The following is a 23,965-nucleotide window of genomic DNA, read 5'->3' on the forward strand; positions in this document are numbered from 1 at the left end:
TGATCTACTAGATACAAACCACTTGATAAATTGGCACAATAAGTGACAAGCTAGCAGTGGCAGCTTTTTCAATATACATTGCTCAACAAAACATCATGTCTAAAATTGAAGTCTGTCTCCCTGGGCTTTTCTAGGCATTGAGAATCTGAGGTAAGAAGGAACTGTAAAATGCTGTGTTGCATGGAGGTGGTTCTGCCTAAAAAAGCTTTGAGCCAGTATCTGTGCAACAGTTTCAGTTGAGTTTAATATCAATGGCTAAGAAAAAATTCATCTGCCCATTCCCCTGAGTGGGAGTCATTCCCATTAGAGATGGGTGACAGTGACATCTGCAGTGGCTTGCTCCTTTGCTGTTCAGTAGTTCGCAGTCTGGGTCATTGGTTTAAACTTTTGTTGGTCTCAGATTAAATTAATGCAATAGAATTGAGAATTTTATGGCCTACTGAAGAGCTGGCATGCATTCACTTATTATCCCCGCTGTTGGATCTAGCAGAAAATCATTGCATTCATCTCTGTAGTATGTCAAAGCTTCTTTTTATTATTTGGGTGGTTTTTTTACTTGCACTTCATAGCTTTCAGGAACCTGAGTGCTGCTTTTGCTTGAGGCTCAAGCACCAATGCTTGCCATCTAATCACAGGCAACTGAGGTTACACCTCCACACTTGAGGTGTAATCTCATATTAGAGCCTCAACATGTTTCTGTAGGTGCCCTTCTCCTGCACAAATTCATTGGTGGGCCTATCGGTTTTCCAGCTAAGAGCAGAAAGTGAGGTGGGAGGAATGCAGGCCTAATTGCATTTATGGAATGAAATATAATCCTCTAAAGTCTCTAAAAAGCATGGGTGAATCTTTCTGATGCAGGTGAAGTTGACAGGTGGCCTCTCTCTAGCACAGTTTATGCTTAAAAAATCCAGCTTTCGTTACAGGTGTGCAGATCTTGTTCCTAGAGCTTACACTGCTTTGGAAGGTATGATAAGGGTTAATAAACCACTGAAACACTTGTGAAGACTTTGTCTCAGGATGTAATGCATATTTATAGCTGTTGTGTAGCTCTATCAACCAAAAACGTGCCTTGTGATGCACCCCTGGTTTCAGGGTCCTGTATGTTCTCAGGAGAGCTAATGAGCTTGTTTGATTTTCTGATTGAAAGCATAAGGACTTTGTTTAAAAGTATGGAGAAGCAAAAAAACCTTTATACCTAAGTTCCTGTTTTTTTGGATGCAGTTGTTTTTTATAAAAAATACACATTTCTATACTGCTGTATACAATGCGTGTTGTATGCTTTGAAGGAATGGTAGGGATTCTTGTGATACAATGTTCAAATACCATTTCATCATGTGATTTTTCTAGCAAAATTGTTTTTAAAATAGAACAAAAAAGCATTCCTTCTGTGGATTAAAAGTGTCCCGATCATTTCTGGAACAACTAGTATTCTTTGGAGTTAAAATAAATGGGAAAGGTCCATGATCTTGTTGCAGCAGTGTTGTATTCAGATATTCATTGAAAGCCTTTTTTAGCATGATACAGACTGACTGCTCCCACTTCTTCACTGCTTTACATTTTATCATACTTTAAGTGATCTTCAGTCTCAAGCATCTGTAAATCCTTTGCTGTGGTAGGGCCATAATGGTAAGTGCCTGAATGTAATGAGCAAACTCACCATGAAGTGGAAATGGCCACATCAATAAGATCTAGGGAAGCTGGGTTTAAATGAGGGAAGCTGGGTTTAAATGAAGAAAGCAGTAAGAGATGTAATCTCCCAGGACATCTGAAAGGAAATGTGATTGCTTTGGTTGATTTAGAGAGGAAACACTGATTTTTCTCTGATGTAGTTTATCCAGCTTTTACTTATCTTACATATCAGCATACAACCATTTTGGTCTACAACTGCAGTACAAGACTAAAAAAGTACATTTTCTAAACATTTACTAAACATTTACATTTACTAAAAAATGTACATTTTCTTTATTGGTAATGCCCCATATACAAACCCCTAAGTGCTTAGAAGGTCTTCGTTACAGCCTTGTGACAGTGCAAGCCACATGGTGGCTTTTAAACTGACCAGTCAAACCTGTGAAATGTTCCTCTTATAGTGCCCAGCTCTGGAGACTGTTTCTGCTTCTTGCTATGGAAGTTTTCCTCACTTGTAATTTTGAAGGAGAAAATGTTCAGAGCTGTTTGTCAGTATAGTACAAAGGGAAGTGTTGGTGGAGACTGTGCAGGCAGCATGAAATTTTGTAGTTTTTTTCCACCTTGGCTCACTTTGGAGGACCAGTAATGGCTGCCCCCTCATTTATAGCTCCTTTGCTGTCCTGACTCCTTGCTTAACCTTCATCAGCAGGTCAATGCCTTTCACTTTCATCCTTGTCTGATACCTGAGGGGGGACATAAAAAGCCCTCTGCAGAATATGTCCAGTGATTCTGACTGGCAAGATTGCTGTAAAATGAAAGTGAGGAGGAGCCCGAATGCTTTTTTTGTGTGTCTGTGTGCTTCCCTAGGCCAAGCATGCCCTTATTGTTATTTCTGGATGTGCTGATTCAGCATTGTAATGGTGTGTCATATATACAAAATATGAGTGGCTACATATATCAGCTTAAAAAGTAAACAGGTCAGAGTGTGTCCTCTGTGTATTTATAGCTCACTGGCATCAGCAGGAGCTACATACATCTTAAGGCAAATTCAGCCTGTGTGATAAGTGGGGAAAAAAGTATGCCTTAAGCAAAAGGAGCAGAGGCTGCATGTCATACATTTAAGTGAACATCACTTGTAGCTGTCTTAATATATACTCTACTTACATTGTATATCTAACCTTAGCGATTAGTGCCTATTAGATATAAATGTGGTGACAAGCTGTACCTTTCTGTAGTTGCTTAAAAGTTAGAAATAGGCATGACTGAGTAGTTGAAGGACATTGAATTAAACATGCTTGAATTAATGATTGGTGCTGCTCAGAGCTATAAAATAAACACTAGCTACAGCTCTGTGCTATGTGGCAACCAGATCAAACCATGGAGTTGCTTGGAAGTATTCTGAAATGAGTCAACTTTGTTGTTAAGTGAGAGAGATAATCCTAAGAAAGCCCTCTACCCAGGCTCCCTGGGCAGTTAACGTTTTAAACCCCCCTTTGGCTTGTTGTTATGACTTCAAAGATACTCTAAAGCCTTTGTTAAATTGATCATTAACTCTGCAATGTTATAATTAGACATTTGAACTTGGCTGCATTCAAAAAGAAAACACAAGAATGAAAATCCTAACCAGTGTTGTTTCTCTGCAGCTCATCAGCATGGTTAGAGAAGGATTAAAGTTCCACTGGAGTTAAAAACCAATGGGAATTGAAGGCAGGCTTGCAGGAAGGATAGGGAGCCATTAATCCACAAAATTTTTCTTTGAAAGTATGGAGCGAGAATAATGTCAGGAACCTGAAATGGGTTACTGCTGGAGATTTAGATTTAAGCTCATAAAACCATTTAGATGGGAAAGTTGGGCTATAGAAGCATGAGTTGGGGAAGCCTTAAGTTTCCAGCCCAGCAATTGAACATGTTATACCAAGTGGTTGGTGCTGCCGCTGGCCTATTACAAGTCTGTAAAACCAGCAGAGAAAGCACTGTAAGGCAGCTTTAAACAATATCAACAAGCTCAAGCGGCAGCTAAGAAGATTCAGGGTTGGATGCTGTGGTTAAAGTTTATGAGGTCTGGGGCGGGAGGGGGGAGAAGCGCAGCCCTACATTTCTCACTTTCTTTCCTCAGTCTCTCGTGATGGAGTATGGGTCGAGACAACAGCTGGTAGCTACTATATGCCCGGCTGCATAGTGGATGGGAAAACCCATCTCCATAGTAACAGAGAAGGCATTGCATGTGCTGCTCCGGCTTGATCTGGGGAATAGATGGCTAAAGACATCTGGTCAGTGTAGCTAATTCTCGGGGGAAATTAGCTCATTTCATCTGATAGTAACCCCAGAAACTTTTGACTTAATTTAATAGTATGATGCTGAACATGAGATAGAACTGACTGGTTCAGCAGTTTAAAAAGTCAAAGATTATCTAACTACTTTCCGATAAATATTTTTGTAAGGAAGGCTATTTCTTGTGCTCATTCCCCCACTGCTTGTTCTTCCCCATGGTAATGTTTCTGTGTAGTATGATGACCATTCTTCAGTATGGGGGTAGGTTTTAGGAATTGAAAGACGGTTTTCTCTTTGTAAATATTTATTTCTTTTGCTTACACAAACTCTTATTATTCAGTGAAGTCTCTGAGCCTTTCATCTTAGCAGAGCTCTGTATAGTCTGAGGTACTGTCTGTGTTAACATCCTCTAGAAAATTCACTCTCCACACCCAAAATCTTGAGTCAATTAACTCTTAACTATTTTCAAAAGAAATATTCTAAACAGCTCACATGGCTACAAATAACTCAGAATAAGGGGTCAATATGTGTAAATGTCTTGAGCTGTTGAAGATCAATGAAATAAATTACAGATCATAATTTTGTGTACAATACAGTAAAATTTCTAATTGATTTTGCAAAACAAATTCTGCATCCAGTATGCAGAGGTTATACTGAGGATATGGTGGTTGGGTACGCTGTTGTGTTTTTTATTAACCAGAAAAATTTATCAGCTCATACTATCCTATGTAACATGTAGAATTTTGGAGGAAATTAAAGAGTGCAAGCTTTTTTCCATTTGCACGTGAGGACATCATTATGTATTTTTTATGTGCCAAGAGAAGAACATAGTAGACAACAGCTCTTCTATAAATATAATGCTTCCAGAAAAGTATCTTACAAGAAGCCCAAGAGCAACATCCTAATTGTGTAGGGCACAAATAAATGCTTGACCTTCCACCACCTCCCACCCACTACTGACACCTACTCCTGATTGTGTATATTTGACCTCAGTGGGTTGTTGTTACCACGGTGAACTGGAAAATGAAAATGTATGGACAGGCCTAAGCCTGGACTGTATATCTCCTTTTTATTTATTTGATAGCAGAACTGTCAGTCTTTGAGAAGCCCTACCTGTGATTTCTGTTTGAGCATGTGTGGTTGAATGAGAAGTGTATCCAGCTCTGCTGGGTAGCAGCAGTAAATGATTATATTCAGAGTAAGAGCTGTTAGCTGCTGTAGTTCTTAAGAAGGATCAGGGTAACCTAAAGATCCTAACAGAAATCTGAGAAATGCTTATAATAAACAAAGGGGCCTGAGCTTCCTAAGACAAGTCAGACAAGTGCAGCAGATGTTTGAGGGCCCCAGATGGATTGTATAGATGTTAATAAACCAGATGAGCTGAAATCAGTTAATGAAAGAAATTTAATCAATCTGAGTTGATTCAAGAGGTGACTACATGATGGATACATATTCCTTGTTGAATGGTGATTCATTGGTTTGCTTTCTCTGCTGAGCTCATGTTCTGATGAATCGAGTTACATCTCTCTGTGGAGTTAAACCATTCAAACTAGGTGACAGATTTTTTTTTTCCCCAAAATGCTTCTCTTTTCTACTTGGAAACAGTCATGTAACGACGTGAAGAAGTATGTGGTGGGTGGTGGTAAGGATGTCTCTCCTGTTTCACTCTTAACTTCACATTGAGTTTCATGCCAAATGAATTGTACTTGAAACTGAAAAATAAACCTTTTGGTTTTGTAGTTTAAAAATGTTCTTTCTGAAATTGATTTGCATTTAGATACTTTTTTTTTGTTCATGTGTGTTACAAGAATCAATAGGAAAAATTCTACTTAATTATAGAAAACTGATATTATAGAAAAAAAATAGCAATGCTAAGGGGCTTTGGGCATCTTGAGGTGGATGATTGCTTGTCTTTCTATTGGGGTTGTTTGTTTATTTCTATGAAGCTGAACGGCTTCGGTTGAAACTGTCTTCCTGAAGCTGGACCTTGATAAAAATTAGAGAATCCCAATGACTGTGCTTACTAGCATAAAATCTTTTTTTTCTGAGAGTGTAGAAATGGTATTTCTTTTCATAGAATCATAGAATAGTTAGGGTTGGAAAGAACCTTAAATCATCTAGTTCCAACCCCCCTGCAATGGGCAGGGGCACCTCACACTAAACCATATCACACAAGGCTTCATCCAACCTGGCCTTGAACACTGCCAGGGCTCCTTATTTTGGCAACACTTGCAGGAAATTTAAATATCCTCTGACATGGTTGACCTTTTGATCTGTCCAGATCAAACATTAGATTTGGGAGTTTTGAGAGGGAAGCTGGAGGTGTACAAGGTAATCACATGGACCTCTCTAGGGAGACAAGCCCCCATACTGAAACCCTTCATAAACTTCTCATTCAAGTGAGAACTGATAGTAAACATCCTGTATTGTTTATACCATTGCTCCAAGCTGAGAATACTTCACTGGATAATTTAAAGCAGTTCTTCTAGGCTGACTCTGATTAATTTTTTATTTTTTATTAGTTTTTTGTTTTTGTTTTTTTTTAGCTTTTAGCTGTCTAAAAGTTAGGTTAGGTAGTATAAGCCAATCACATAGGCTTTTACTTCATGGAAAGAGTTACTCGAGAAAGCATTGTTTATTACATCTTAAGGTACTTGGGACACGTGACATTAATTTCCCCTTGTCTGTGCCTATTTCTCTCTATTAATTATAGAAAAAGCCATGCATGTTTATCCTATGCAAATACTTGGAGTTTTCATTCTCCATGAGGAGAGGCAGTTCATACAAACTTAATCAGTATTAATATTGATATTGTTTGTGCAATTGTTTTGTACATACAGACATGCTTGAAATACATCACATGTGGTCACAGAGTTTTTTAAGTTTAGTTGGTATTTGTAATATGGTACAATTACATTTCTGATGCTTGAATGTGTGCTGGCTTTTGTTTGTGTTTTCCTTTCAAGAAGCATAAATCATTATGTGCCTCAGTACTCAGATATATGGAGTGTAAGGGTGGTTATCTTCCCTTTTCAACAGATAGGTTCAGCTATGCTTGTTATGGATTTCAGCTTATCTCAAGGGTCATCCCATTGACTTAGATGGGAATATACAGTGGAAGAGATGCTAGAACTCAGCTCTCTGTGATGTAGTACCGGCAGCTTAGTGTTAAAGTCCCTAACTGAAGTCTAATCCTGTGATCCAGATGAAACAAAATGTCAGAATTATTCTTTCTGCCAAAACTCTGAATAGCTTCTTTTATTGTTGAGTCTTATGATCGTGTTGGCTCACAGGCAGAATTGCACAATGGACTGAGCAGCACTAAAAGGTACAACCTGAGCAAGAGGAGCTTCTTGGCTCTTAAAGAGGAATAGATACTTCAGCAGGGCTCCTTTGGGCCTGAATTCTGAGTGACTTATTTCACTCAGTCAGAATTCATAATTTATTTTATTTAACAGTAAAACAAATTGAAGATTGAAAAAGCCCTGCTTTTCCTGCTTTAAAGAGTAGAACGAAGTACAGAACATGAAGTAAAGTTAAAAGGAACTTCTTGAATGTTGTTAAGGATCCCCAAAGTAGGTTTCAGTTATGGCCAAAACTAATGCAGCTGGAATTTCCATGGAAAACATCAGTGCAATAGCCAGTTAGTATGAAGATACCTTCAGTTTGTAATAGGTCCCCCCATCCTTCTCAAAGCTTGTTCACTTTGTTCTCCATGTAAAAAAAAATAAAATTATCCATGTTTAACACTATGCTTCAGATTGAAACACGTAAGAGTCACATGATGGAAACTACTTGGCATTGCACTAAGAAGTGATTGCTTATTCTATAACCACTATTGTTTGCTATCTTTTAGAACAGAAAATACTCAAAGTCATTTCAGATAATTCTCACAGCCTTCAAATAGTTCACAAAGTGTTTAAAAGAGAGCTTTCATGGTGTTTTTCAGAGTGATTTAGCACGTGAGATGAACACATTTCATGTCTTTATAGAGTGAAATATTCATTACTGTTACTCAAAAGGTGTGAAACCACAGATAGTATTACCAAAGAGTTTCTACCACATTTTGAGTACCGTAAAACATGCTGTTTAAATAGACGCAGTGTTTTTGGCTTTAGCAGTTTGCCATTTGGGACAAGTAGTCTGGTTCATGATAACAGAATTCTCTGATGTAACATGCTAGGGGCAGATTTCTAATGAGGAAAGCTTTATTGATGGACTTACTAAAACACACATTCATGTCATCAGCTTTGGTATCCCAAGTGTAATAGCTTATAAATATTCAAATACCCAGTTATGGGACACAGCCTTACCATACTTTTATGTCTAGAAGGTTTCCTTTGGCCGTCCAGCTGATGAGGAAATGCATATTGAACACAAATGTGCTTTTCTAGTGTAATATAATTGTTATTAATTATACCCTGAACAGTACTAGCAATTGACACTTCTCTTCAAAGCTAAATGTGCAATGTGTTACGTGTTTGGGAAAGGGGAAACACAAGGTTGTCATTAAAGCCATTTTTAGTAGAGCTGGAAATAGGATGCAGATCTAAGCATGGCAGGCCTCTTATTTAATCTACTAAGTAGGTACTTTTCAAATGGATGAGTTTGGTTTTGCTACCTGCTCCCTTCAGCAGAGGAGGACAGGCCTCTGACCCTGGTTTCCTTACTTTAGCCACATTTACTGATGCTTTAAGATAACTGGAAAATTATTCAAACTGAATTGCAGTTCAAGTAGGCTCTTCTTCCTCTAAGATCTGTAAGGTTGACCCAAACCTTTGACATTCTGTCACGTCTAGAAGTCCTGGCCACCTGAGGCATTACTTCTGTTGTAAAGCCATTAAAAAAGATATAACCCAAACTCTTCACATGTACTATTTATGTGCCAGTATTTGGTTGTTGTGTGTCAAGACTCCCTTTTTTCCTTTCCCTCAGCCCTAGAAAAGAACTTAGCCTGGTAATTATTTATTATACATACTGAGAAAATACTGCTTTAAAAGAATGATTTACAGTGGAACTAACATTATTATCTCTCAGTAGTGACATGACATGAAAAAAGTCATGTTTCAGTTGTTTGTCACATAGAGTGGTGGCTTGAATATTGGATTAATAAATACTAAGATTGAGTAGCTTTAAAGCAAGGAGTTACCTTTCTTTATGGTAACCTCTTGCTTCATTTCTGTTAAGACAACTGGTACAAGTGTTGGTTCTTACAGGTTCCTACATTGCTGAGAAAGTATCTTTTCGGGTGGGCTGAGCATTTTTGGTTCCAGTAGGTAATTTTGGCTCTCTGGTTTGGCACCAAGACCTTTGCTGTCTAGCTTAGACTTACAGATTTTTATAGTATCATATCTAGCACAGTCAGATCTTGAGAGGCTTAAGCAGGACAGGCATACTAAACTCAACTTTTTGAAACAATGAATACTGAAAACTGCAGAGAAAGGTATAAACGGAAGGCTAAAAACTGAGATGAAGTTTTGACATTTAAAAAAACCCAAAACAAAACAGTTTTTATAATTACTGCCAGAAGTTGTCTAGCTGTGGAGTCAGACTGCCATTTGCTCAATCACTTAAGGTATTGGAAAATATGTTTGGAAAGCAGGCATTTCCAAAGATGTGTTTAGTTTAATTGCTAATTTCAGCAATGGTAAATCACACATCAAAGAGAAGGACCTAGAAATTTCAGCTATTTCTAGAAGAAATTGTACCATGAATTTCCTGCAGATACAGCTTGCATCAAGAGCAGATATGGCTCAAGCCTCAGAAAAATTAGTGCAGCAGGAATGAGATAATACAAACTCCTGCTCCACTGCTACCAGTTGGATATTCTGATATGTTAATGCCTTTAAAATGCATAACCAGTGCTTTGGCTGTTCTGATAATGTATATTTTAAAGTGGGCTCAAAATCTGTCCTGCATTGCCCAACGTTTCAGCATAGAAAAGGCTACTCTGTCTCTAAACCATGCCTCTTGTGTCCCTTCCTTTAAGTTGCAATAGTTTTTTCCTTTTCTAATACCAGCCCACAGAGGGGATTCTTCTGGTTGGGTGGCTTTTGCTTGCTACATCAGCTGCCTGCTAACCTGCTTACTGCTGCATAGTCTTGAGTTTATTCTTGACATGTCCTAGGCATTGTTTTTAGAAGGTCTTTCCTTTTCAAAAATGTATTGGAGTACAGCATTGCTGAATTCTGCCAAATATCAGTTAAATTCATTCCATGTAATGGTTATTAGTTTCCTGAGGTATTTGATGTCTTGAAGCTCAGACCAGCTGCTACTAAGAAGGCCATGGCTTTAAGTTTTATTTTTTTTTCTTCCAGCAATGAATAGTGCACTTGTCCTTTATTTGTAAAGGGAGCAGGGGAAAGGTGATAGTGAGTGAAGGGTGTTCCACAAAGCTGGAGTTCTCCTTTCGTAACTTTGAATTCTGCAAAGAGCTGCCTCTGCACCATTTGTTTATGTTGGACCCAACACTGATAGAAACATGAATCCAAGTAAAAATATAAGTCTGTGCACAGAACGGTAGCTTGGTTAATGGGGTATGCAACTTCAGAGAGATCTGGTTTATATCTTCATTTTGCAAATGTAAGTTTAGTTTGGTCCGTTTGGAACATTATCAAAGCTCTAGAGAGAATTTGCACTGAGTTAATCATGTGCTTTGGTTGGTATAAATTAACTTCCCATTTTAGTATGCTATAATCCCAATGTGCTGAATGATAGCCACAACTGTTTAAAGCTTGCTGATTGCAATGAGTGCAGGAAATTGGCATGAGAAGGAAACTACTTGCCTTCAGTATGTGAAATGTATTTGCCACTTAGCTGAAAATGCTGACTTTGTTGCTTTCAGTTAAGTTTATTTTGCATGTTGAACAGTTCTTCTCTCCTCCTTCACAAATTTTAGAGGCAACTGTAAAATGCTGACTGAATGGGCTGTGTATATATGGCATCTGAGAGGTTTTTATTAGCTGAAACTAGCACATGTGTTTTCCTGTGAGGAGTATTAAGTGCCTGGACTACAGGTTTAGTGTGTGACTGTTTTTGCAGCTGTGTGGAAGAGCATGATGTGTATTCCCTGGGGCAGGCCTGCGAGAGAGCTCAAGTATGTTGAGGCAAAAGCAGGTTGTGTTTATGGGAATGTCAAACAGAAATATGGCACTTGAACTCTTATCAACGCTGAGCCTGATACTGGTAACTGAGCGGCTGTCAGGTGTGTGAAAGGAATGCCCTGCTTCTAGCTGTGCAGGATTTTGTTTCAGAACTTGACAGCTTTATTCTACAATTCTGCCCTGTCAGTCTGCAAAAAAATTTCTTTTTCCTTTGTTATCTGGAGATGGTTGAAACCAGTGTTAGTCCCTTTAAAATTTAGCTCTTGTTAAACTGATTCTGAAGAGCATGGTCATTGCTCAGGCCAGAAATCTTGGTTTTGGAGGATAAAATTTGAAAACTCGGCTTCTAGAAAAAGAGGGTGCCATGAGTATATGTAGAAATAGGGGTAATGTCCTGCTTTTGGTGACCTCTCACTCGTCTGGAAATGTCGTACTTGTGGAATATATATCACATTCCAGAGACGGTTCCATAAAGCTGAAAACCATGTAGAGGAGGTGGAAGGGTAGAGCTGAAATCCTGAAGCAAGGGTGTGTAGCAGTCAGTGCCATCCTGTACATCCCTTCTCAGGGGGAGAGCAGGGCTAGGAGGGGATGTCTTGTCTACACATGAGAGGTAGGAAGTTAGAACTTTAAAAGAGTTCCTATTTGATGTACTCTATACTGGCTTTTGCAGGAGCAAGTTGTTGAAGTAGCTTATAGTAGCTCGTGGGGTTTACATGTGAGGGCTTCATGATGTTACTCTGCATATCCAGGTGTATGTACTTCCATCTACAGTGTTACTATCTCATTTTGGAGCATGTTTGTGGGAGAGGGTGGTGAAAAAAGTGGGTTTCTGTGATTTGGAACAGAGTTAAAGACTGCACATTGTTTGCTCAAAGCTGCATGAGAAACCTGTAGCTGAATAGCAAGTCCAGCTCTGAGCTCCCATCTTCTAAGCCCTCCAGGCTCCTGCTTACCCAGGGAATGAAGAGGGGCATTGTACAGCTTGCGGATGTGTTTTATCTTTGGGCTTTAGATAGTGCCCTTGAATTGGGAAACTGTGATAGGTGAGAATGTCTGGGCTGTGGGTAAGGGTGAGATGGTGCACATGTGGTACTGTCAACATGGGAGCAATAGCACACTCAAAGAACTAGTAGAACTTTGGAGGTCAGGTTTACTGCAGAGAGGAAATGTAGATATCCTTGATCAATTGGTGACATGAGCGGGGAGAGAACAAAAGAGTAAAATTAATGTCATTAAAGCTTATTTTCTTACAGTCCTTGTTTTGCAGGTTTTTAGAGAGAAAAGCATTGTTCTGAAATGTGCTGTTTCATAATAAGAAGGTATTTCCTTTCATGCCTTAAATATACAGATGATTCTGCAGAAGTACATCTTGTCTTTGAAACCTCTATACATTTAAGAAAAAAATCATTGAAATGTAAATATGAAATGAAACCCGGTTTGTCTAAAATATGACTGTTGAAAACCACAATTTTTTAAAGAAATTTTTTAATGTCAAAGATAATTGAAAACTTGTTCCAACTTCCCATCTGTACCAGTGTTTTTCATCTTCTTTCCTTTTTTAATAGAGTGGGAGATGAGTAAGGAGGAAAAATATTCATAGAAAGCTTAAAATTCTTTTCCACTTCTGAAAAGTAGAGGAACACAAATAGTTTTTTCATCAATAATCTTTCTACTTTCTGTTTTAAAATGTATTGTTGCTGCCTGGCTGCTATCACAGTATGGCATCAAACAAACAAAAAACATACATTAGTATGTCTGATACCACTGGATTTCAACTGTTGATGTTACCAAACTCTATAGCAGGTAGCCATTACCATTACATCCCCTTTTAAGTACATAAAGTGAAGCTATTGCAGTTTAAGCTGGGCTGGTAATGGCTGGATTCTCTTTTTTTAGTGGCTCTGCTTTCAGATAAGAGATATCGTCATTTTCTCTCAGAAAGGAATAGCATTGTAGCTATGATAGTCTAAGGCTATAAGAGAAATATGGCTTGCTGGAAGACACAACAGCTCTTATTTCTGTGTCATTTGTAGCTGGAGAAAAACAGGCATGAAGTATCTTCATGAGGTCCCCCAGTAAATTCAGTAGTAGCTGTGGAGCAAAGGAAAGAGTTATGAACTGCTCAGTGTATGACATGGTGGATATGAGGTAGCTTTTCTAAAAATAAGTAAGAAAGGTTATTCAATAAAAAGCATACAACGACATACTTGATAGGATAAAAATAATCACATTAAGTAAAGTAGCCACTGTGTAAACAGTATTAATATGAAAAGTTGTCTGTAACATGAAAATGTAGACCACTTGGCTTAGATTGTTCTTTTAATATTCTGTAACAGTTCCTTTCTACCCTTATTAGCATATTGTATTTACTAGTGAATGAGTATGCATCTCTGTGAACTGTGTGTATGTGTGCTTAATGTGAAGTAAGTGAATAGTTCTTTTGAACTCAGTGAGTTATAAAATTAAGCATATGTTGCACTGGGCAGAAGCCAGAGCCTTTTTCGCTTTGAAGAAGGGGGTCCTGTATGAATTCCTTTTTAGAGACTTTGATGAAGGCCTGAATAAGAGGTTCATGAAATAAACAGAAAGGAGTGGGGTCTTTTAATCATATTTGCAACAGTGTTAGCATGTTGACACTTCCATATGACTCTTGCCATATACCATATATATACGTTGGGTTTGAAGTGTAATTCTTGAGCATACTTTGTAGTGGGGGAGAACTCCACACTAAAACAAATATTGTAACCAAATGTATAAGGCCAGCTAAATTTACTTCTGTAAATTCCCGGTGGATATCATCGGCAGCTAAGTTCAAAAGCTAAAGATGAAGCATTATGACAAGACTTGTGCAGGGTGATGGTGTGGAAAGTTGTTCTAATGCAGCCACGCTCTGAGACCATGCCTTCATGTGCAGAGTTACACCACTGACATCTGAGGCCTTTTGTGGTTGGTGGAAAAAATTCAAGTGTCTGTGTTCGGATTTGGCTGAAGCCAGAGTGAGAAGAGAGCTAGGGAAATCAATGAAAGGCGTTTTAAATGCACCTAAGGGAGTTAGGTGCCCGACTCCTATTAAAATTCAATCGGATTTAGTTGCATGGAGGCTTTCGAAAACCTCAACCTAAAACTACAGGCCTTCAGTGTTCTTTATTGGTCCCAGTCTTATTGTTCTGTGCTCTCAGCACTGATAAAGGGAAAATAGAAAAGGTTCAACACAATCAACTCTTCTAACTCTGTCTCATAGTAAGCATGCATTTTTTCTTCAGAGCGTGCACACTCACATACATATTATTTCATTCTAGTTAAAGACATTAAATAAGGGTTCTGTAATGGTCTCCAGTAACTTCTTAGGATTACTTATGGACCTCTGAAGATAGAAATGTGATATTGATTCTGTGTTTTTGTTTTCTGTTGTCTGTTAAATCATTTGGTACCAAATACGCTAGATAAGGAATTTTAGCAAGTGATGCTAGGCTTTTTGAAAGGAAGGAACACCAAGTGTTTTGGCTCTAAACATTTTTTTTAAACTTAGCATTATTGTTTTTCACTTGAAGATGTGATTTACAAAATCATTGGGAGTCTGGAGATAAAGGGGAGAAAAATCCCCAGTCCTAAGCAGTGCTTTTGGCACTCATTGGTATTCAGTAAATCTTAAAAGATAAATGGTTTTTCATATATATATATTAATTTTTGATCAGTACTTCATCAAATTGGGATTTTTACCTTACTGAGTTTGGTATTTACCTGTTTGCCTGGGCCATCAGATTTTGCTGTTATGTGTGTCTTAGAAAACGTAGTACAGCTTTCAGGAAAAAATCCTGTCTTTTTCAACAGAACAAAGAGGGGCCTCTCTATACAAAGTGAGTGAGATTAGAAGAAACAGTTGCCTTTGCTGCTGTTAATTTGCATACCCTGCTTGGGCTATATGCAAGTGCTGTCTGAAGCATTTTGAAAGCCCTGATGTGTCAGGTGAACAGTGTGCTGTGGACTGTAGCTCTCTCTGAACTAACCTGTAGCCTGCAGTGTTTGTTTTTTGCATGCTGCCTTCCTCTGGGTGTACATGTAACTTATTGGTCTACATGAAAGACACATTCCTGCTTTTTTTGAAAGCTTTTGGTGGCTTTAGAGGGTGTGCTGTGTCCTGCCTGTGAAGATGCTGAGCATGTTTCTCTGTTGCCCAATGCAGCTCTACAGCACTTGGCTGATGGCAAGTGCTCCATTCTTCATTTTGCATTAGCATCAGCAGATCTATTGTCCCCTCTCTTGGCTCCTTCAGAGCTCTCCTTGTCACAGCTTCTGAACAAAACTTTTGGCAGTGTCCTGCCTCCATTATTGATGCCTGAGATTGCAAGGAGGTTACTGGTCCCCCTTATTGTTGGCACATGAGCTCTGTAGCAGATCTCTTCTTTTGCCTTGCCTTAATATAGGTATCAGTGCAAGTAGTGCCACAGGCATCTTATAGATGAGGTAATGCTGCTTGGAATGCAATCACTATATAAGCTATGAGAGAGCTTATTTCCTTGTTTCAAGGAGTTAATGGGAACTTTATCATCCTTGAAGCTAAGAAGCCATATTTGAAGGAATTGTGGGAATAATGTTGATATCCCCAATGAGGATAATGTATTAGAGCTTGCATATCTTATGATATGGCAGAGATGGGTAGGAGTCATATTCTCAGTGGAAAGTTAGAGTGGGAGGAAATTCTTACAATATCAGAAGTGTGTACTTCTGAGGCTTGGAAGTCATCCCCCCATCAATGTCTCTTGTTTTCTTGTGCTTGTTACCTCCTTTTCCTTTTAGGATAACCACCTCTGTGGCTGGTGAAATAAGCTGTATATTATCTTTGATATTTTTTTCTTGTTGTTGTCAGTAGCCAATCAGAGTAATATGGTGGTATGCTTTGCCTGCTTGCTCCTAAAACATGTTGTGTTTATGGACCTCATTGAAAAAAGTCTATATTCAGAGTAAAGGCATTCTTGTTCATAACAGGTTTCAGATGACCTCATATAGTCCTTCCACATCAAATGACTGCATGAACTTCTGTAGTGCTCCATGAGCTTTGAGATCTACAGGCAGAGCCTCAGGCAGTATGTTCTCTATGCAGAAGCTTTCTCAGCCTCCAGAGACAATTTCTTTATCTGTTACATAGTTGGTTTTATGGTGTCATGATCCATTCTATGTCAGGGTTTTAATCTTAGCTTTTAATCTACACTATTAATCTATTTGCTTAAAAACATCTCCTTCAGCTAAGTTTAGGGACTCTGTCCTTTGTTTTGGAGCTGCTACTGCACTTTATCTCACAGTGTGGATGTTGGATACCTCCCAATGTTGGATTGCAGCTTTTACAATCCAGTAGGGGTGGAGCAGTAAAGGAAGGGCTTTTCAAAATACATTTAAGTAGCAAAATAAACCAGATAGTTGCTTTGCTAATATAATTGTGTGCATTTGTTTTCATAGATCTGACTCTCCAGTCACGCAGCTGATGAGTCTGGCTCCTCCTTCACTTCAGACACAGTCCTTTTCATAAGTAACTTTTCCCTGTTGTCCTCTGGTGGGAGGGGCTTTCTTGTTTTGCCTGGTGACATCTGGAAGTTTGTCAAGGTGGAAAAGCATCCTTACCCATAGCAGGTCCAGTTCTTCTGTGTAAGTCAAACCTAATACATGGGCTTTTCATCACAACAGTTCTTTGAGGCTTTCTCTGTGTATTCCGTGTGTGGGTTTATTATGAAATTGTGATTAATCCATGGGAACTGTGGAGATGTGTGCTGTAATGACAGATAGCATGGGTATGCTTGTAAGGGGACTGTGGTTTTCTGGATCCTGCCTAAGTTCCTTCATCAGGTGATGACAGCTGTACTTTAGCCAAGTGATTAAGTTGTGACATATCTATCTCAGGCTGAGGATAATTTTTATGTTTTGGTGTCTCTTTCATTATACTTGAAGCAGTTCCCAAAGCCAATCATGTCGTACCAGATCAACTCAAAGGGACTTCTGTTTTCATGTCAGAATTTTAAGTGAGTAGTGAGATGCACTGAAAAATCTGTTGTTCTCTTCTTCTGAGACTTCTGAAATGGATCCCTCATGCTGATCACACCCATGCATCAGTGGGCACTTAAGCTTCTTTACTGGTTTTTATGAGAAATATTTCATTCTCTGACATGTGCTAAATGGCTAGCTGGAGATCTGTTGTACTTTACCAAGCACTGTACCACAGTAGAAATGCTCAAGGCTTGTTACACTAGACTTACATGTTCCTTTTGATTGAAAATGTTTTGAGTTTGCATGTTAGAAGTTGTTTGCAGCTGGAGACTTACTGACATGGGATTCTTCAAGAAAAGCAATCCACACGTGTATCTCATGTTCATCTTCTCTACCTTTTCATCCGGAGTTAATCTGTGTTGGATTGTGTGGCTGAGAAAGCATGAAGATGGCATTAAGCATATGCCTGGGCTGAGCAGGAGGGACAGTAGAAATGAGGGTACCATGCACAAAACAATAGTTTAAAGGAAAAAAATTCTCCTAAGCAAGAAGGCTCTTAAGCAGGAGGGTATTAAACTGTCACATCTTAGAGGAATCTCTTTACCATGTAAGTGTACGTTTTTTGCCTCGATGTTGTACTTCTCTTTTCTCCTTATAGAAAGGAGATCACTATTAAATTGATTAGGATTGAATGGTACCTTGCACAGTGCAGTTCTTGTGTGTCTGTAATTTTAACCAAGAAAACTCCTCTGCTGCATTTTAATCCCCACCCTCACTAGTGTTTTGCAGGCAGTTATTTTTCTTTGTATTTTTTCCATAGAGCTGAATTTTGCTTTGTTTCTTATTTCACTCTTCCTTTGCATCCTGTCTGTCTGCTCAGCCTTTTATCCTTCTATTTTTCCGTATCACTTTTTCAAAGCCATGTTTCAGGCTAGCTCATTCATTGTGAGAAGCACAAACTTTTATACAGTGCACTTAGATATGTGTTAAATGGACAGTGTGGCGGAAGTATATAAGTGCTTTCAGTGCACCAAATTAATCTGGAGTGCAACTCAGATTTGCTGAAATTCTCAGGAGTGAGGCATTGCTGCTGTCTGCCAGGGTAACTCTTATTAACTGGAATTAGCCCTGATTACCACCAGCATAAATTAACTGTGGCCATCAGGTCACCATGCTTCTAGTTAATGTAAAGTTTCATGTTAAGCTTGTAATCAGGAAAATATAGGCAATATTTTAGTAGCTCAGGAATAATTTTCTAATGTATTTTTTTCTTGTCTGCAGCTTTCTGGCCACTAATATAAGTGTGTAATTACTTATTACTTAGAAATTCATCATCCTCTCCCACCCCCCAGGAGATTACTTATTAGATTTATGCAACACAAGATATTAAAACCACTTTTGTCTGTCACACAGCCACGGGCAGGGGAGGGGAATTTGCCAGTTGCTAATGGATACCTGGACGTTTTGTGTATGACCATGAAGAACAGCTTGTGCACTTTCACCCCTGATGTTCGCTGAATAGCTTGGGTCTCATTTAGGTCAATAAGCCTTTATCGAAACGTCAGGAGTGAAAAATGTGTCTTGGTGTAAGCCTACTGGTCGTTCCCTCCAGTCACCGGGGTCTATAGGACAATCAATGTTCTCTAAGCTTGTCTGCATGTCACGCAAAGAGCTGGATGACAGTAACCATTGACTGCGTGTCTGTCGCATTGTCTTTGGGACAGCCCCCATTTGCATACTTGCCGGTGTGCCTGTTATCCAATGAACCATGGAGAGCCTTTAAAAAACATAGGCACACAACTCTGATGCAAATTTCTTATGCAGAGAATACATGCTTCTTTAAAGCACAATCCAGCCTTTCACTTTCTACCTTCTTGCTATAAAACTGAAGCTGTGATCCTGACAAGGCTACAGTGCATGGTCCGAGTGCTACTTGTGGTTTCATTGTGCTAAAACATGAACTTTTCCTCTGGGTTTTTCTTTGCCTACCAAGAAATTTTTTTTGTTGTTCTTTTGCTTTTGGTAATTGCTTTTGGGGATATCTGACCAGTATTACCTGTGCTATCACAGGCGATGTGAGGCCATACATCCCTTCCTCAAATTAGTTATTTCGAGTGAAGGACAGTTTTTGCTCCCTGTATGGTTGCTGTTGTCTCTTGTTATGAGAGTTTCCTCTATGGTAGTGATGCAAGGAGACATGCTAGCCTTCTGCATACAGAAGACTACGTGGATGTTAAGAGTTTATTGACCATGTCTGTGAAACGAATTCAGTCACCTGATCCAAAAAGGCAGCCTCTCAAGCTTTATTTTGCTGTGACAAACCAACAATACCTCATGTAGAGCTGGGCTCATGATTTTGCCATTCACTATAGGTTTGTAAATGACATTAGGTGAAATTGGACAAAGGAAGAGTTTCATTGTTTTTGAAGTTTCTGTCATAAGACACAGGCTTTCCTTAAAACATCTGCTGCAGATGCTGTTTCTTTAGATTTATGAAGTTCATTATGACTTTATTTTATTAAAAATATTTAATAATAGTCCAATTAAAAATGTTCTGGTGGATCATTTCAAAATGAAACTGTAGAAGAGATTCTTGGATGGGTTGCAAGGTCTGAGCTTCATGTTTATTTCAACCAACAATCTGGACAGTTTCATTTTGTCTTGAAAATCTATCTAGAATATGAGTGACTGTAAACAATTGTGATGATTGTTCTGCTGCATCTGACATCTCGCACAGGCTATGAGATTGCCAAAACTAAAAGAAAGAGTCATGGCTAATGTTCACCTAGCTTTTCTGGAAGTGTCACAGAGCTGAACTTCAACACTGTAGTGCCCTGAGATTAGCAGTTTGTTATGCCATCAGGAGACTGGCTTTTTAGAGCCACAGAAAGGTAATAATGAATTAGACTGATGCATAGCATTTCCCCCCCCTCTTTTTGTTGTACACAGACCTATGATTTTACTCAGTATTAAGGGCAATGTCCCATGCATTCTTGAAGCTAATAATATGGCACACATTCATCTTGATTACACTAGGATTGTATCCTGGTTATTTTAGTTAATTTAGAAAACAATCATAGGTGCCATCTTGATTCCCATTTGCCAGTCTGCTGTGAAAAACAGTGGTGAACCACTTGGAAATGTCAGAAGGCTGGATAAAAAGTTCAGCACCATGTCACCTTCTCTGCAGTTGCTCTTTATATTAAATCACTTTATGAAATAAGCATCTTGGTTTTATAATCTGCACTGTCCTATATAAGTGTGATATTTTATGATTGTTTTTTCTGCTTTACACTTTCCATATGCCATGTGTCATGTGCTTTCAATGACAAGCCACTGTTACCGTTCCAATTAGTAGATTCTGCTGTAGGCTCTGACAGAATGTGACCAGTTATTAATCAAGTTATCCAGTAAAGACTTATTGCAGCTCCCTGATACTCAAGGAAACCATGCTGTGTGTGCTGTGCACAATGAGTCTGTAGAAAAACAAGGTTTATCTGCACTTTAGTAAGTTCCAAATATGTCATAATTGTTCCTCTGTCTAATCAACAAGAATGCCAGATGTCTATCACCCATCACTTTATAGGCATTTCCAAAGTCATACCTTAGCATGGGTCTGTGGCTAACACATAGCTTGATACCAGCACTGTGTCAGGACTAGACCTCTGTTTCTGCTGAAGTCTCTATTTGTTGACAGGAGAATGGGAAAGGCGTGCTATGTTTTCAGTGCACCTGTTGGCTGACATATTGGTAATGGATACTAGCTGCCTTGAATCCATGTGAGATGAAAGGAAGACTGAAAAAGTATAAATAAGTGGGAGGTTAAGCTGATACAGTGAATGGAATGTGAAGCACATCTCTTCCAAAAGTGAAATATGCTACTAAAAATACTCATTTTCTGCATATAGATTCTGCTTGTTTTCTTTGGCTCCATCACGGAACCTTTTGTTTGAATTAGACCAAGTGAATTGCACAGAATGCTTCTCAGTTTTAATACATGTAGACAAGCCAAACAGCATGTAATGAAATATTTAAACTTGCTTTTAGTCTCTTCTTTCTTTACTCTTACAGGTTTTTCTGTGTTACTTTAGATCATTTAAATATATTTGACATTTTTGTCACCTTCCAAATTTTATTTTGGTGTTTCCTAGTACACTCTGAAAAAAAAAAGTTGTAAAGTAGAGAATTAACCTAGTTCTCTCTCTGTTTCTTTTAGGAAATTGTATTAGTAGTATTCTTCGGAACAGAATATGTGGTTCGGTTATGGTCAGCGGGATGCCGCAGTAAATATGTTGGAATATGGGGAAGGCTTCGTTTTGCTAGGAAGCCTATTTCCATCATTGGTGAGTATGCACAGCTTGCAAAGTTGATGTAAACAATGAGTAAAACTTGTTCTTGAAAGCTTTGAGGAGTGGAATTCCTACAGTAGTTGAAGCCAAGTTAGAGTAAGAGCTCTTGTCATTAGCGTTAGTGTAGATCCAAATTTCCTTTCCGGAATCTGTGGCACTGTCATTTGAGAACAAATGTAGCTTGGTTTGTTTTTCCAGAAGAGCAGAGTGTTTTCTTTTCACAAGTGATCTGAAGTTTTGCCAGAAATAAGTTGGCCATAGTCCTGTCCCCTGGGACCTCAGGATCCCAGGCACTATACAATAGCTACAACTGTATTATTTTAAATATACTGAACAGCTTTTATTTTTTTTTGCCACCCCCTTCCCCCCCCTCCCCCCCTCACCCATTTAAATGGTTTATTATGAGTTCATTTTGCGCTCTGAGCTACATACTGCATGATGGAACGTGGTAGATGCACTGTAATTACTTTGTGTGTCTTTTGGATTAAAATATGGTTTTCAGTGATGCATTTGGAACTGGGCACCTGACTTCCCTCGATACTCACTGCAGTTCACCTCTTAATGCAACTTTCACGTTCTTAGAAATTACATCCATATATTCCATATACGTCACAAACCATTTTTTTTATACTGCTCATCATGTGTCTAAAAATTTCACTGAAAGAAATGTAATAATCCACAATCAGTCTGTATTTTGTTAGCCAATATTGAGAGAACTATATAAGACCCTTGCCCTGAAGCACTTAAAATATAAATAGATTAAACAAACCAGATTTTGAAGAGGAGTATTGTTACAGAAGCATAACAATTCTTGTTCTGTAACATAATTTTTTCCACTATTCAGAAGCATTATTTGTTGTTGAGCAGAGGAAATACTTTTTCATAAGCTGCGTACAATTTTGCTGAATATAGAATACAAAGGTTTGTACCTGGGTATTTTTACAATCATAAAATAGTTCAGTTTAGCTTCTCTGTGCATTATATATATAAGCAAAAACTGTATCTCAGGTGTGACTGTAACTGTAAAGTGGTTTTGACTGCATCTCTACACTCTTTCCACAATCCATTTCTCTTGAGACCTAGAACAATAGGGGTTCTGAAGCATCATCCAGTTTATTTCAGCTTGGAAAACAAAACAAAGTTCTGCTTTCCCAGATATGTTTCAAGGAGTATTTCTTTCTTCAAAATATAGAGTTTCTTTCCAAAATTAACTAAGCCTGAGGCACAGAGAATTAGAGTACAGTCCTAGGGTAATGACTGACATAAACTAAATTAGACTTATACAGTAATTCTCATTTTTCTCTCCCTTTTAGACCTTTAGGACAGATGAAATAATCGTAGGGCAATTTTCTTATATATTAAATAAACCCCAAAACCTCTGTCAATGAATAAAATACTGTCTAAACCAGCAGAGAAAATAAGATACACAGAACAGATAATAGGTAGAAGCTGCTGAAATTTCTCATGGGTTATAACTAACGAGGATTCCAGGGTGCTGAGGCTGCTTTGCAGTATCCTATATCACAGTTGTCATTCATCCAGATTTTGGCCATCTTGGACAAGTTCAGTATAACCTTTCTAGCATATCACACAGTTACATTTTCTTTATATGTTACAGCAGAGATCTTTTGATATACATAAAATCTGAATTTGGAGTGACTGTTCAGATTGTTACAGTAATATTGACATTGGTGCTAGTAACAGTTTTGCAGAAGTATTGCAAGATGCTGCTAACTCATATTTTTAATTGACTTCTATTTTCCAGATTTAATTGTAGTTGTTGCTTCCATGATAGTTCTTTGTGTGGGCTCTAAAGGTCAAGTCTTTGCAACCTCAGCTATCAGGTAATTATATGCAATAAATGAAAAAAGTGCTGAGTAAGGTGGGGGGGTTTCTCCTTTTTATTTTATTTCACTTTATTTTACTTTATTTTATTTTATTTTATTTATTTTATTTTTTTACCTCTTGTTCTAATTCTTGTGGGAGAAAATGAGTCACTGCTCAGTCATGTAATGGATCACCAATCATGTAAATGTGTGAAACAGTGATCCCATTAAGTGTAAAGGAAATACAACTTTTTTCGCATGTTGGTTGTTTGTAATGCATTTATGTCAGGTGGGGAAAGAACCCCTGCTCCGTTTCCCCAGCAAAGTGTGTGCTACCCAAATCCTATTTAAGCTTCTTGGCTAAGTTTTGTAACAACTCTTTTGTGCTTCATGTCTCTGCCTTCAAGCTGTTTCTTCATCAAATGCCTGGTGGTTGTGACTTCTTGATGGACTGAATTTGCCTTATGCTCAGGAAAGTCACACCACTTGGTTTTCTTGAATGTTATTACAGTACATGGCAGTGTACTGTGTTCTGCACACTAGCTTCAGTGGTGCTTTAGGATTGCAGTGGCTCTCATAAAAAGAGGATTTTAAAATATTATTTGACTGTCTACTTCAAAATGCCTGTGAAATTCCTCATAGGTGAGGAAATCAGCTCTTTAGTTAGCTGTTTCTGTATGTTGTTGCCTATCCTGGCAAACAGGTGAAATATGAGTTGAATGATTTCTAGAAGCATTCACAATTTGTGCCCAAAGTTCTTGAATCCTTGAGTTATTCTTACCAGCAATGTGTACAAAGGTCTGTCCCT

At 38.4% G+C, this 23,965-nt stretch overlaps 1 protein-coding gene across 2 annotated transcripts in view; it reads left to right on the forward strand.

The window, feature by feature from the left end:
* KCNQ1 (potassium voltage-gated channel subfamily Q member 1) overlaps positions 1 to 23,965 on the forward strand; it is a 353,161-nt gene that overhangs the window by 61,814 nt on the left and 267,382 nt on the right. For both annotated transcript variants that reach the window (XM_031049067.2, XM_005149194.3), the window contains exons 3-4: positions 21,199 to 21,325; positions 23,097 to 23,175. In XM_031049067.2, coding sequence (XP_030904927.1) covers positions 21,199 to 21,325; positions 23,097 to 23,175 — 206 coding nt within the window. The remainder of the gene's footprint in view (positions 1 to 21,198; positions 21,326 to 23,096; positions 23,176 to 23,965) is intronic.

Source organism: Melopsittacus undulatus, chromosome 4 (assembly GCF_012275295.1).
Source record: "Melopsittacus undulatus isolate bMelUnd1 chromosome 4, bMelUnd1.mat.Z, whole genome shotgun sequence".
Classification (NCBI taxonomy): Eukaryota; Metazoa; Chordata; class Aves; order Psittaciformes; family Psittaculidae; genus Melopsittacus; species Melopsittacus undulatus.